The 12,941-nt window shown below is 50.3% G+C and overlaps 1 protein-coding gene across 1 annotated transcript in view; it reads left to right on the forward strand.

Annotated features, from left to right (window-relative positions):
• Nucleotides 1–342: 342 nt before the first annotated feature.
• LOC125338999 (cytochrome P450 2B4-like) overlaps nt 343–12,941 on the forward strand; it is a 34,831-nt gene continuing 22,232 nt past the window's right edge. The window contains exons 1-9 of the mRNA XM_048330058.1: nt 343–513; nt 3,768–3,930; nt 4,037–4,186; nt 4,888–5,048; nt 5,732–5,908; nt 6,904–7,045; nt 8,516–8,703; nt 10,506–10,647; nt 12,331–12,644. Of these exons, the coding sequence (XP_048186015.1) occupies nt 343–513; nt 3,768–3,930; nt 4,037–4,186; nt 4,888–5,048; nt 5,732–5,908; nt 6,904–7,045; nt 8,516–8,703; nt 10,506–10,647; nt 12,331–12,512 (1,476 nt within the window). The 3' untranslated portion in view covers nt 12,513–12,644. The remainder of the gene's footprint in view (nt 514–3,767; nt 3,931–4,036; nt 4,187–4,887; nt 5,049–5,731; nt 5,909–6,903; nt 7,046–8,515; nt 8,704–10,505; nt 10,648–12,330; nt 12,645–12,941) is intronic.

The raw sequence follows: 12,941 nt of genomic DNA on the forward strand, positions 1-12,941 counted from the left end.
GGTGCCTGTATTACAGGAGTTCCCACCCAGGTTTGGACATACACCCACACATGCAGACTCTCCCACCCATGCAGACACCACGTGGGCACACACATTCACACACACACTCACAATCCCTTGCCAAAGTGATTTCTAAGGCTGAGTGGGGAGCAGTCCTGCTGGGTTGGCTGGGCAGGATGGGGAGCAGCCCTCCCACTTCCCCTGAGCTGGCACTTGGGGACAAGGGAGGGGAGGGGAGGGGAAGGAAAGGGAAGGCGTGGCCTCACTGGGTGGGGAGACAGGATCAGAATAAAAGGGCAAATGCAAAGCTGGGCCCAGGTGGATGGCTCTAGGCTCAGGACCATGGAGCTCAGCTTCCTCCTTGTCCTTGTGCTCCTCACCGGCCTCCTCTTCTTCCTGCTCAGGGCCCGCCCGGAGGCCCGGGGCCGCCTCCCTCCAGGGCCCCTGCCTCTGCCCTTGCTGGGGAACGTTCTGCAAATGGACAGATATGGGCTCCTCAAATCTTTCCTGCAGGTGAGACAAGGGTGGAGGGAGCCTGGGGAGATGGGGTGCAGGTGGGGCTGGGGTCCCCCACTCGATAGTAAGGGAAGTAAGCTTGATGGATGGTAGGTCGATTGTCAGGAGCAATCACGCTCCTTTAGAAAGTTCTGGGGGCAGGGGTTGGTGTCCCCAGAAGGGTCGACAGGGTATAGATTTGCATTCTCCTCAGTCACCCTCTGCCTTGGGTATGTGTCCTGCAAGAGAGAAACAAAACAAAACAGGAAGTAACAGCCAAATCAGATTTTGTTTTGGTCAACAAGGGCGAGCAAAGCCTGGCAAAGTCCGGTGCCAGGGCTGAGGGGAGGGGAAGGGAGGAGAAGGGAGGGGAAGGGAAGGGAGGGCAGCGGAAGAGGTGGGTGAGCCGCCTGTCAATTAAAACCCAATGAGCTGAGTGGGTGCAGAGTAAAGTTCAGAAGATCCATTCCACTTTGATTGTGTCCTTCGTGCAATGCCAAGTATAAAACTCAGGGCCTTGCTCATGCCAGGCAAGTGCTCTCTTCCTGAGCTTTGGATTTTGTTGTTGTTGGTTGTGGGACTTGAACTCAGGGCCTGGGTGCTCTCGCTGCGCTCTTCAGCTCAAGGCTAGTGCTCTACCACAGGAGCCACGGCGCCACTTCCTGAGCTTTGGATTTTACTTTATTTTTTTTTTCTTTATTGAAACAGAGTCAACCCTGAGCTGATGTGCCTCCTGTTTTTGCCTCCTGAGGGCTGGGATTACGGGAGTGTGTCACCATGCTTGGCTTCCCCCATGTTTTCAACATGTGCTGTTTAGCTTATTGGAGAAGCCAAGAGGATATCCTGCTATTAGAACACAAGGGTCTGGAAAGGTTTCTGTGAGAGATAGGACTGAAAGCCAGGCGCCAGTGGCTCACATCTGTCATTCTAGCTACTCAGGAGGTTGAGATCAAGAGGGTCACGGTTCAAAGCCAGCCTGGGCAGGAACGTCCCTGAGACACATCTCTAACCAACCACCAGAAAACCAGAAGTAGTAGTGTGGCTCTAAGTGGTAAAGCCAGTGCTAGCTTTGAGCAAAAGAACTCAGGGATAGCTAGCGCCCAGGTCCTGAGTTCAAGCCCCAGGCCTTGGCCTAACCAACACTGAAGCACATGGGAAGAAGCAGGGTGGCCTCACTGGGCAGGCTAGATGATGTCTCATGGTGTCTTCATCTATTTCCTGTGGATGTCACAAAATACTCGAGGCTGAGAACTTAACAAAGTCAAGAGGTTTACAACTAACAACTGTTTTTGGCAGCTGATTGTCCCAAGGTTAGGCTGGCTTTGATCCGTGATCCTCCAGATCTCAGCTTCCTGGGCAGCTAGGATTACAGTAGTGAGCCTCTGGCACCCACGACCACCCTGAACTTTTAGTTGTTTGTATTGATGCTGGGATGAATCGAGCTCATGGGAAGGCAGGCATGTACCCTCTCTGTGGCAAGGACATGAATGCTGGGGTCTCTGACTGGAAAAAGATGCATATTTTCCTATGCAGGCATAAAAGAAATACAGTAATGAAACTCTGATGGTATCAGCAACCCAACGCGTGAATCATAGAGTCCAGCTTGATAAACATAATGAGTTTTGCAGCCTATGATCAGGTGGAGAAGATGGGCATTGGCCTGAAGTTGCCTCGCACTGGCTGAAATGTCACCAAATAAACAGGGAAAACCGGTGAGATCATGGTGATCACGCCTGGCATCCTAGCTACTCAGGAGGCTGAGATCTAGAGGATGGCGGTTCACAGCCAACCCGGCTGGTTGGGCAAGACTGTGAGACTCTCTTCTCCAATGAAACATGTGAAAAAATACTACAAGTGGAGCTGTGGCTCAAGTGCTAGAGAGCTAGCCTGGAGCATAAAAGCTTAGGGACAGTGTCCCGGTCCTGAGTTCAAGCCCCAGGCCTGGCGTGCCCATGTGTGCACGCCCATACACACGTTGGTGAAAACCCAGATGCAGAGTGCCAATTAGTGCAGAGTGCAGAAGTAACTATGCGGGGCTGGGGATATAGCCTAGTGGCAAGAGTGCTTGCCTCGGATACACGAGGCCCTAGGTTTGATTACCCAGCACCACATATACAGAAAACGGCCAGAAGTGGCGCTGTGGCTCAAGTGGCAGAGTGCTAAGCCTTGAGCGGGAAGAAGCCAGGGACAGTGCTCAGGCCCTGAGTCCAAGGCCCAGGACTGGCAAAAAAAAAAAAAAAAAAGAAGAAACTATGCACTCCAGTGACCAACAGCCTTGCACAAAATCTGATGGGAAAAATAAAGGCATTAGCTCCTCGAGTGAGTGTTGGGATTGTAGATCTGCGCTACCAGGTCTGGCTTATTGCTCTGGTTATTTGAGTCAAAAGCATACTGAAGTTGAACATCACCCCGAGCACTACACAGCAGGATGAGATCATAACAAAAGGAACATTCAGACCAAAGACTAGAGCCCGTTCCAGGCAACTTGCCACCTCCCATATTCTAGCCATTATCCTGATGCTGGGTGTTGGTTGCATCTGGGTCTGAACTTCTTGTAAAGAGCACCAAAGGCAAACCAAACCTGGCTTTTGTGTCTAGCTGCTTCCACGCCCATGTTCTGGCTGGGAGTTTCATCATGTTGTTTGTGATAGCCATAGAATAATCTTTTTCATTGCTGTGTAACATTCTGTCAGAGGGATCAATCACTGTTGATCTTATATTTACTTTCCTTCTATATTTATTTTTTATGGTTTTTCTTGGTGGTACTGGGGTTTGAAACTCAGAGACTCATGCTTTGCTGTGCAGGAAACTCTACAATCCAACTCTTTTTTGTTTTACTTTGCCATTACTTTTTCTTTTTCTTTTTTTCCATTTGTCAATCATGGGGCTTGAACTCAGGGCCTGGGCACTGTCCCTGAGCTTTCCTGCTCAAGGCTAGCATTTTCCTACTTTGAGCCACAGCGCCACTTCTGGTTTTCTGGTGGTTCATTGGAGAGCAGAGTCTCACAGACTTTCCTGCCAGGGCTGGCTTTGAACCGTGATCCTCAGATCTCAGCCTCCTGAGTTGTTGGGATTATGGGCGTGGGCCGTGTGCCGGTGCCCCGCTGCATCTTATGGTTTGAACAGTGTCACAGGGAGTTGACGGCAACTCTTGTCCTTTCTTTTTTTGGTACTGGGGATTGAACCCAGGACGTTGTACTTGCTAGGGAAGCACTTTTCCACTGAGCTACATCCCAGCCCTGATGGCAACTCTTGTCTCTCTGTCTTGGCAGCTTCGAGAGCAGTATGGGGACGTGTTCACCGTGTACCTGGGACGGAGGCCGGTGGTCATGCTTTGCGGGGTGGACGCCATCCGGGAGGCCCTGGTGGACCAGGCCGAGGTGTTCTCTGGCCGAGGGACGATCGCCAGCGTCCAGGCACTCTTCCAGGACTATGGTGAGGGCCTTCGTGATGGAGAGGGCCAGGTGGGAAGGGGAGGGGAGGCCGGATCTCCTTGGATCTTCTTCCTGTAACTCCTGCCTCATGGCCCCCACCCCCCCAGGTTTGTTATTTGCCAATGGTGACCGCTGGAAGATCCTTCGGCGGTTCTCGCTGGCCACCATGAGGGATTTTGGGATGGGGAAGCGGAGCGTGGAGGAGCGGATCCAGGAGGAGGCGCAGTGTTTGGTGAAGGAGCTGCGGAAAGCCAATGGTGAGGCCGGGGGCCCCCAGGGGCGGGGGGAAGGGATGGGCTGGGGAGGGGGGGAAGCAATCGAGAGACAGAGACCTCCACGTGGGCACGGAGCTGAGGATGGAGACAAGAACGAGAGATAGACAGATATCCAGGGAAAGAAGCATGATGACTGATTATTGATGATTATGTTCAAGAATAACTCAAAAGCTGTGTGCCAGTGGCTCAAGCTCTGTCATCCTAGTTACTCAGGAGTTTGAGAGCTGAGGATTGCGGTTGGAAGCCAGCTGAGGCAATCAAGGCTGTGAGGCTCTTATCTCCAATGAACCACTAGAAAACTGGTAGTGGTGCTGTGGCTTAAAGGGTAGAGCACTAACCTCGAGCAAAAGAGTCTCAGGCACAGTGTCCAGGACCTGAGTTCAAGCCCCACAACCAACAACAACCAAAATGATGGAGGCATAGTTCAGATGACAGAGTTCCAGCGGTGAGCAATAAAGTCAAGGGGTGGTGAGAGGCCTTGAGTCCAAGTCTTAACAGGAATGTGCGCGTGCACTTGCACATGCACGTGAGCACACACAAAGAATCAGAGGGGCACAGGCAGAGACACTGGAGAGGAGAGACAGAGATGTTTCTGATCATTCAGTTCTGAGTAATGCAGGAGAGCTGCACAGAGAGGAGGAAGCCTGACCCCTGGGCTCCTGTGCCCCCCCATTCTCCCCCAGGGGAGCTTTTGGACCCCACCTTCCTCTTCCAGTCCATCACGGCCAACATCATCTGCTCCATTGTCTTTGGAGAACGATTTGACTACAAAGACAGCAACTTCCTGCACCTCCTGAACATGTTTTATAAGACCTTCGCGCTCATCAGCTCCTTTTACAGCCAGGTGATGGGAGGGAGGAGGAAGGGGGGAGGGAGGGACTGTGCAGGGTGGGGAGGGAAAAGGAGGATGGGCTTTGGAGGCTCCAAAGGAAAGGAAGATGTACAGAGACCACAGAGGGAGACAGACAGCCTGAGATCTGGATGGAGAGAGAGATGGTGAAGGGGGAGGTAAAGGAAGGGAGGAGGGATGGAAGAAAGGGTGGGAGGGCAGAAGGAAGAAAAAAGGGAGGAAGGAAGGAAGGTGGAAAGGAAGGAAGGAAGAAAAGAAGGAAGAAGAAAGGAAGGAAGGAGGAAACTCAAGAAGAAAGAGAGGGAGGAAAGAAAGACTGAAGCAAAAGTGCAGAAGGTGGAAAAGAAAAAAAGAAGGAAGGAAGAAAGGAAGGAAGGAATGTGGAAAGAAGGAAGGCAGATGGGAAGAAGGAAGAGGAAAGACAAAGCAGAGAGTCAGAGAGATGACAAGAGAATGAGAGCTTGGGAGAGAAAGGAAAGGAGAAGATAGGAAAAAGTTAAGCATAGGAAGACAAGACAGAATAGAGGTAAATTCTGCAAGACAATTCAGAAGTGTGTGTGTGTGCGCACACGCATGTATAAAAAAAAGGAGAGAGAGAGAGAGAGAGAGAGGGCTTCCCCATGAGGGCCCCTCCCTGCCCCGACCCCCAGTGGAGCTCCTGGCTGTGGCTCTGGCAGGTCTTTGAGCTTTTCTCGGATGTCATGAAGCACTTCCCTGGGAAACACAGAGACATCTACAGGAACCTTCAGGAAGTCAACGCTTTCATTGCCCAGCGTGTGGAGATGCACCGGGCAACCCTGGACCCCAGCAACCCGAGAGACTTCATCGACACCTACCTCCTGCGAATGGAAAAAGTGGGTGCCACAGGGGGAGGGGGCAGCAGCCAGAGAGGAGAGGAAGCAGGCGAAGAGCAGAGAGTGGGCAGGATAGGGATAGGGAGATAAGGAAGGGACAGAAGGACAAATCTGGACATCCATTATCCACTCATCCACTCACTGACCCATCAACGTCCCCACCCATCCATCACCCCCTACCCAATGCCCATCTACTCATTCATCATCCATGCTATCCATCCTTCCACTTTATCTATCCATCCACTTATCCACCTATTCATCCATCCATCCATCCATTTATTCACCCATCCATTCACTTATCCACCTGCCCATCTATCCATTCATCCACACATCCATACACCCACTTATCCATCCATTAACTTATCCATCCATCCATCTATCTATTCATCCACCCACCCACCTACCTATATATCCATTTACCCATCCATTCATTCACTTGTCCACCTATCAATACATTCCTCTACACATCTATCCATTATCCATTCATCTATCCATCCATCCATCTAGAGAAGGGAACTGTCAGAGGAAGATGTACAGGGTAAGGCAAAAAAAAAAAACCATCAGGAAAAAAATAACTCACAGATGCAGAAAGAGACTGGGAAACAAAAAGTGAGAAACAAGGGAGTATGGAGAGGTAAGAGGGAGAAAATAGGTAACAATGTTTAAAAAGAAATGTACTCATGACCTTACTTATGTAAATAACCCCCTGTTCATTACCTTTACTATATATAATATATGTATATATATATAAGCATACACACACACACACACACACACACACACACACACACATCCCATACCAAAGAACAGGAGAGAGGGAAGAGAGAGCCACAGACAGAATTGAATGGTTGGATATGTTCAGGACAAAGAAATGCAAACTGGGTGAAATAGCATGAGACCCTAAAACAGGGAGGGACCCAGAGACGCTCTGAACCTTCCTGCAGTGAGGTCTCAATCTTTCCTGACGTCCCCTTCTCCTCTCTCCCACTAAAAAGGAGAAGTCAGACCCCCACTCTGAGTTCCACCACAAGAACCTCATCCTCACCTTGCTCTCACTCTTCTTTGCGGGCACCGAGACTACTAGCACCACCCTGCGCTATGGCCTCCTCATCCTGATGAAGTACCCCCACATCGCAGGTAGGGCAGCTGCCCAGAAAGGCTTGAGGAACCCCTGTGGGCTGCAGAGGGGGTGAGAGAGAAGATACTTGCATCTTATTTCAGCATCTCTGCAGGCTATGCCAACTAAGCCTGTCCTTTGGTGGACAAAGGAAGAATTGTGATTCCTTCTTCCACTCTTGTCCCATTGCTTAAAGATTGAACTATCCACCCATCAATCTATCCACCCACCCACCCATCCATCTATCCATCCATCCATCGATTGATATGTACACATATCCATCCACCTATCTGTCCATCTGTCCATGTAGCATACATCCACCTACCCATTCATTCACCCATCTATTAACCCATCCATCCATACACCCACCCAGCTATCTATCATCCATTCGTCCATCATCCATATATACACATTCATACATACATCCATACAACCATCCACCTACCCATGCATCCATCCCCTGCCCCCATCAAGCCACCCATTTATCCATCCATCAAGCAATCCATCTATCCATATACTCATCTATGCATCTCTTATGTACCAATCCAGGTATCCATCTGCCTAGAAACAACATTAACCACCCATCTACCCATCCATCTACCTACATCCATCTACCCATTTATCTCATCCATCCATCCATTCACCCAACCACCAGCCACTCATCCATTCACTTAACCATCCATCCATCCATCCATCCATCCATCCATCCATCCATCCATCCATCCATCTATCCACCCACCCATCTATGCATCTCCTATTTACCAATCCAGGTATCAATCTGCCTAGCCACAACATTAACCACCCATCTACCCATCCATCTACCTACATCCATCTGTCTACCCATTTATCTCATCCATCCATCCATTCACCCAACCACCAGCCACTCATCCATTCACTTAACCATCCATCCATCCATTTATCCATCCACCCACCCATCTACCCACCCATCAATTTGCTTATCCATCCATCCATCCATCCATCCATCCATCCATCCATCCCACTATCCATCTTTCCACCTATGCACTCATCCGCTCACCCATTTAGCCATCAACCCATGCATCCATTCATCCACCCATCCACCCACACACCCATCATCCATCCATCTACCCACCCATCCGTCAGCTCATGGATTGATAGATTAATCATCATCCACTAATCAACTAATTGATTCATTAATCCATCAGCTCATGGATTTGATCGATTAATTGATCACCCATTAATCGATTCATCCATTGATTAAGTTACCTGTGTACTCACTAATTCATCTGTGAGCCACCCAAGGGCACACATTTTCATGACAGAACATTTGAAAGGCTGTGAATTTTTGCTGTGTATCCCCCCTACCCTGTCTCCTGGAGACTGCACCAAGGGCATCGATCAAGGAGCTACTCGCTGCAGGCTGTCATGACATCATGGACACTAAGGAAACAGTGTCCTTGCTGCAGCGCCCCTGTGGGGTGGAGCTCATTGTCCCCCCCTTGTCCATGCAGAGAGAGTCCAAAAGGAAATCAAGGAGGTCATAGGCCTTCATCGCCCACCAGCCCTTGATGACCGCACGAAGATGCCCTACACTGATGCTGTCATCCACGAGATCCAGAGGTTCTCTGACCTCATCCCTATCGGGCTGCCTCATGTGGTCACCAAGGACACAGCATTTCGAGGATACATCATCCCCAAGGTGAGGCGGCTGGGGTCCCCTCCCCTCCACCCTCCATAGCCCCGCCCTCCTCTTTCTCTTCGTCTTCTTTTAGTTTTTTTTTTTTTTTTTTTTTGTCAGTCATGGGGCTTGAACAGGGCCTGCTTGCTGTCCCTGGGCTTTTTCACTCAAGGCTAGCACTCTGCCACTTTGAGCCACAGTGCCACTTCTGGTTTTCTGGTGGTTCATTGGAGATAAAAGTCTCATGGACTTTTCTGCCTGGGCTGGCTTTGAATTGTGATCCTCTGACCTCAGCCTCCTGAATATCTAGGATTACAAGTGTGAGCCACTGACACTGTCTTCCTCCTCCTCTTTCCTTCTTTCTTTCTTTTTTTTTTTGGCCAGTCCTGGGCCTTGGACTCAGGGCCTGAGTACTGTCCCTGGCTTCTTTTTGCTCAAGGCTAGCACTCTGCCACTTGAGCCACAGCGCCACTTCCGGCCGTTTTCTGTATATGTGGTGCTGGGGAATTGAACCGAGGGCCTCATGTATACGAGGCAAGCACTCTTGCCACTAGGCCATATCCTCAGCCCTCCTCTTGCACTCTGCCACTTGAGCCACAGCACCACTTCTGGCCGTTTTCTGTATATGTGGTGCTGGGGAATTGAACCGAGGGCCTCATGTATACGAGGCAAGCACTCTTGCCACTAGGCCATATCCTCAGCCCTCCTCTTTCCCTCTTTCTTCTGCTCCTCCTTTTTCTCCTCCTCCCTCCTCTTCTTCCTCCTCCTCCTCCTCCTCCTCCTCCTCCTCCTCCTCCTCCTCCTCCTCCTCCTCCTCCTCCTCCTCCTCCTTCTCCTCCTCCTCCTCCTCCTCCTCCTTCTCCTCCTCCTCCTCCTCCTTCTCCTCCTCCTCCTCCTTCTCCTCCTTTTTCTTCATCTTGAACTCAAGGCCTGGGAGCTGTTCCTGAGCTTTGGTGCTCAAGGCTCATGCTCTAGCACTTGAATCACAGGAGAAATAAGTTTCATAGACTTTCCTGACTGGGCTGGCTTCATACTGAGATCCTCTAGCTCTCAGCCTCCTGAGAAGCTTGGATTACAGGTGTGAGCTTCAGGTGCCCAGCTTACTTCTTCTGTCCTTAACCCTCTATCTCAATCCTGTTTTTTCAACAGGATCCTATTATTTTTGTTAATTAATTAATTAATTAATTAATTAATTTATTTATTTTTTTTTGGCCAGTCCTGGGCCTTGGACTCAGGGCCCGAGCACTGTCCCTGGCTTCTTCCCGCTCAAGGCTAGCACTCTGCCACTTGAGCCACAGCGCCACTTCTGGCCGTTTTCTGTATATGTGGTGCTGGGGAATCGAACCTAGGGCCTCGTGTATCCGAGGCAGGCACTCTTGCCACTAGGCTATATCCCCAGCCCCTATTTATTTTCTTATATGTGGGAAGATATGTATACGTATATGTATATGTATATGTATAGGTATATATGATGCTTCTGGGGTTTGAACTCAGGATTTTAGACTGGCTAGGCAGGTGCTCTATAGCCTGAACCACACCTCTAGTCCCAGAAAGGGCAAAGTCTTTTTCTTTTTTTCTTTCTTTTTTGTTTTGCCAATATTAGTGCTTGAAATCAGGGCCTGAGCACTGTCCCTGGCTTCTTTTCCTCAAGGCTAGCACTCTGCCACTTGAGCCACAGCGCCACTTCCAACTTTTTCTGTTTATGTGGTACTGAGGAATCAAACCCAGGGCTTCATGCATGCTAGGCAAGCACTGTACCGCTAAACCACGCTCCCAGCCTGAGGGCAATGTCTTTTGATCTTTGATCTGGTGGCTTTTTCCAGAACACTGAAGTCTACCCCATCCTGAGTTCTGCTCTGCACGACCCACACTACTTTGAGAAACCAGAGGAGTTCAACCCTCAGCACTTCCTGGATGCCAACGGGGCTCTGAAGAAGAATGACGCTTTCATTCCTTTTTCCATTGGTAAGCAGGATCCTCCATTCCTCTCCTGGACACAGGAGGGTGGGTGGGACGGACACAGGAGGGCGGGTGTCCCACCCTCTTCCTGAGACAGACAGCAACAGGTGCTTGTTTATTGAGCGAATAGTCTATTCTAGTTGCTTAGCTTGAACTGACCCCCATTCCGTCTGCACTATCATCTCATGGGGGGACTTGAGAGGCTAGATTTTGTCCTAAAAACACATCTTGGGGCTGGGTGCTGGTGGCTCACGCCTGTCATCCTAGCTACTCAGGAGGCTGAGATCTGAGGATCATAGTTCAAAGCCAGCCCAGACAGGAAAGTTTCTGAGACTCTTATCTCCAATGAACCAGCAAAGAGCCAGAAGTAGAGGTGTGGCTTAAATGGTAGAGCACCAGCCTTGAGGGAAAAAAGCTCAGGGCCAGGGCCAGGCCCTGAGTTTAAGCCCCAGGTTTCACATACTACCACTACCACCACCACCATCACCAACAACAACCAAAAGGAAAACACAGAGGCTCCTCCTGGTGCAGAAAGATAGGCTGAACTAACAGACTGTTAGAGCCAAGGAGATACCAAGAGTGTGGGTGTCCAAATAGCCCGGAGGAAAAGAAGAGAGAAAATCCAGTCACAGAACCAGTTCCTGGAGAAAGGCCCACCTGAGACCTTCTCACCACCTGTCTCCTCCACTGTGGAGATGCCAAAGGATGTTGGCCCCTTGCCCACGCAGATTTGATTCCCCACCCATGCCACCCATCTCATGTTAGGATTCCTCCTAGGAGCCATGGTTAAGCTGTAAAGCCTAACTTTCAGCCATGTGCTGGTGCTCACACCTGTAATCCCAGCTACTCAGGAAACTGAGATCTGAGGATTGGGATTTAAAGCCAGCTTGGGTAGGAAAGTCCTTGAGACTTTTATCTTCACTAAACCACCAAAAAAACCCCCAACAAAGCAAAACAAAAAAGGAGCCAGAAGTGGTGCTGTGGTTCAAACAGTAGACAGAGCACCAGCCTTGAGCACAAAAGCTCAGGGACAACACCCAGGTCTTGAGTTCAAGCCCTGGGACAGGCATACACAGACACATGCATAGAATGTTAAGTCAGAAACATGTGCATGTTTATATGTAGACCTTCATATCTGCCCACTTTACCCACAAATGTGTCGTCATCTCCTGTGGGCCACTGACCTCTTTAGAAATATAACAAAATCAAAAGACTCTTACCTTAGGAAAGTGAACATGGGCTGGGCACCAAAGGCTCACGCCTGTCATCCCTAGCCATTCAGTAGCCTGAGATCTGAGGAACCATGGCTCCAATCCAGCCTGGGCAGGAAAGTCTGTGAGATTCTTATCTCCAATGAACCACCAACAAAAGCCAGAAGTGGAGGTGTGGCGCAAGTGGTAGAGGCCACCTTGAGTGAAAAACGCTGAGAGACAGAGCCCAGGCTCTGAACTCAAGTCCCGGGATAGGCACAAAATGAACCGAAAAATGTGCACAAGACACCCACTTAAGTCTGGCTCTCAGTGTCAGAGGATTCAGGAGCCCCCTTTCCCCATTCACAAAAATGTGTACCTGGAATTTCCAGTCTACAGTTCATTTCATCCGATGGACACCGGTGTCTGGGTGTAAGGCTGGGCCAGGTCCAGACTCCGGGGGCCCCAGCACCCACAGGCTGGTCTTCTGTGCCCGCAGGAAAGCGCATTTGTCTCGGTGAAGGAATCGCCCGGAATGAATTATTCCTCTTCTTTACCACCATCTTCCAGCACTTCTCCATGGCCAGCCCCGTGGCTCCGAAGGATATTGACCTGACCCCCCAGGAGTCTGGCTTGGGCAGAGTGGCCCCCACCTACCAGCTCCGCTTCCTGCCCCTCTGAACAGCTGACAGAGGAGGACTCAGAGGATTTCGAGGTCATGAAATGTAGGGTAGCCTCCTCCACCATCTTGGATGCAGACAGTCTCTCCATATCCTGACCAGGCCTTTCTTCTCCTCTAAATACAAATTGCAAGTGGGGCACTGGTGGTTGTTAGGTCCTATCCCTGAGGGCTACATGCAGATGCCCCCACCTCATTAAGTCTCCACCCAGTTACCTGGGTAACCAGCAGACCTGGAGGCAGTTACCTCCCCTTTCCCTGAGGTCACCTCCTAATCCACCTGGCCACACCCCTTGCCCCTGCCCTAAATAAAGCAGGGCTGGGTGGGGGTCGCTCTCTCTCTCTCTCTCTCCCTTCCCTCCGGCCATGGATCATCTCGGCCACAGGCCAGCAGTTCGGTAATAAACTTTCTCTCCTGCCTGAATACCACG

Source organism: Perognathus longimembris, chromosome 20 (assembly GCF_023159225.1).
Source record: "Perognathus longimembris pacificus isolate PPM17 chromosome 20, ASM2315922v1, whole genome shotgun sequence".
NCBI classification, from domain to species: Eukaryota; Metazoa; Chordata; class Mammalia; order Rodentia; family Heteromyidae; genus Perognathus; species Perognathus longimembris.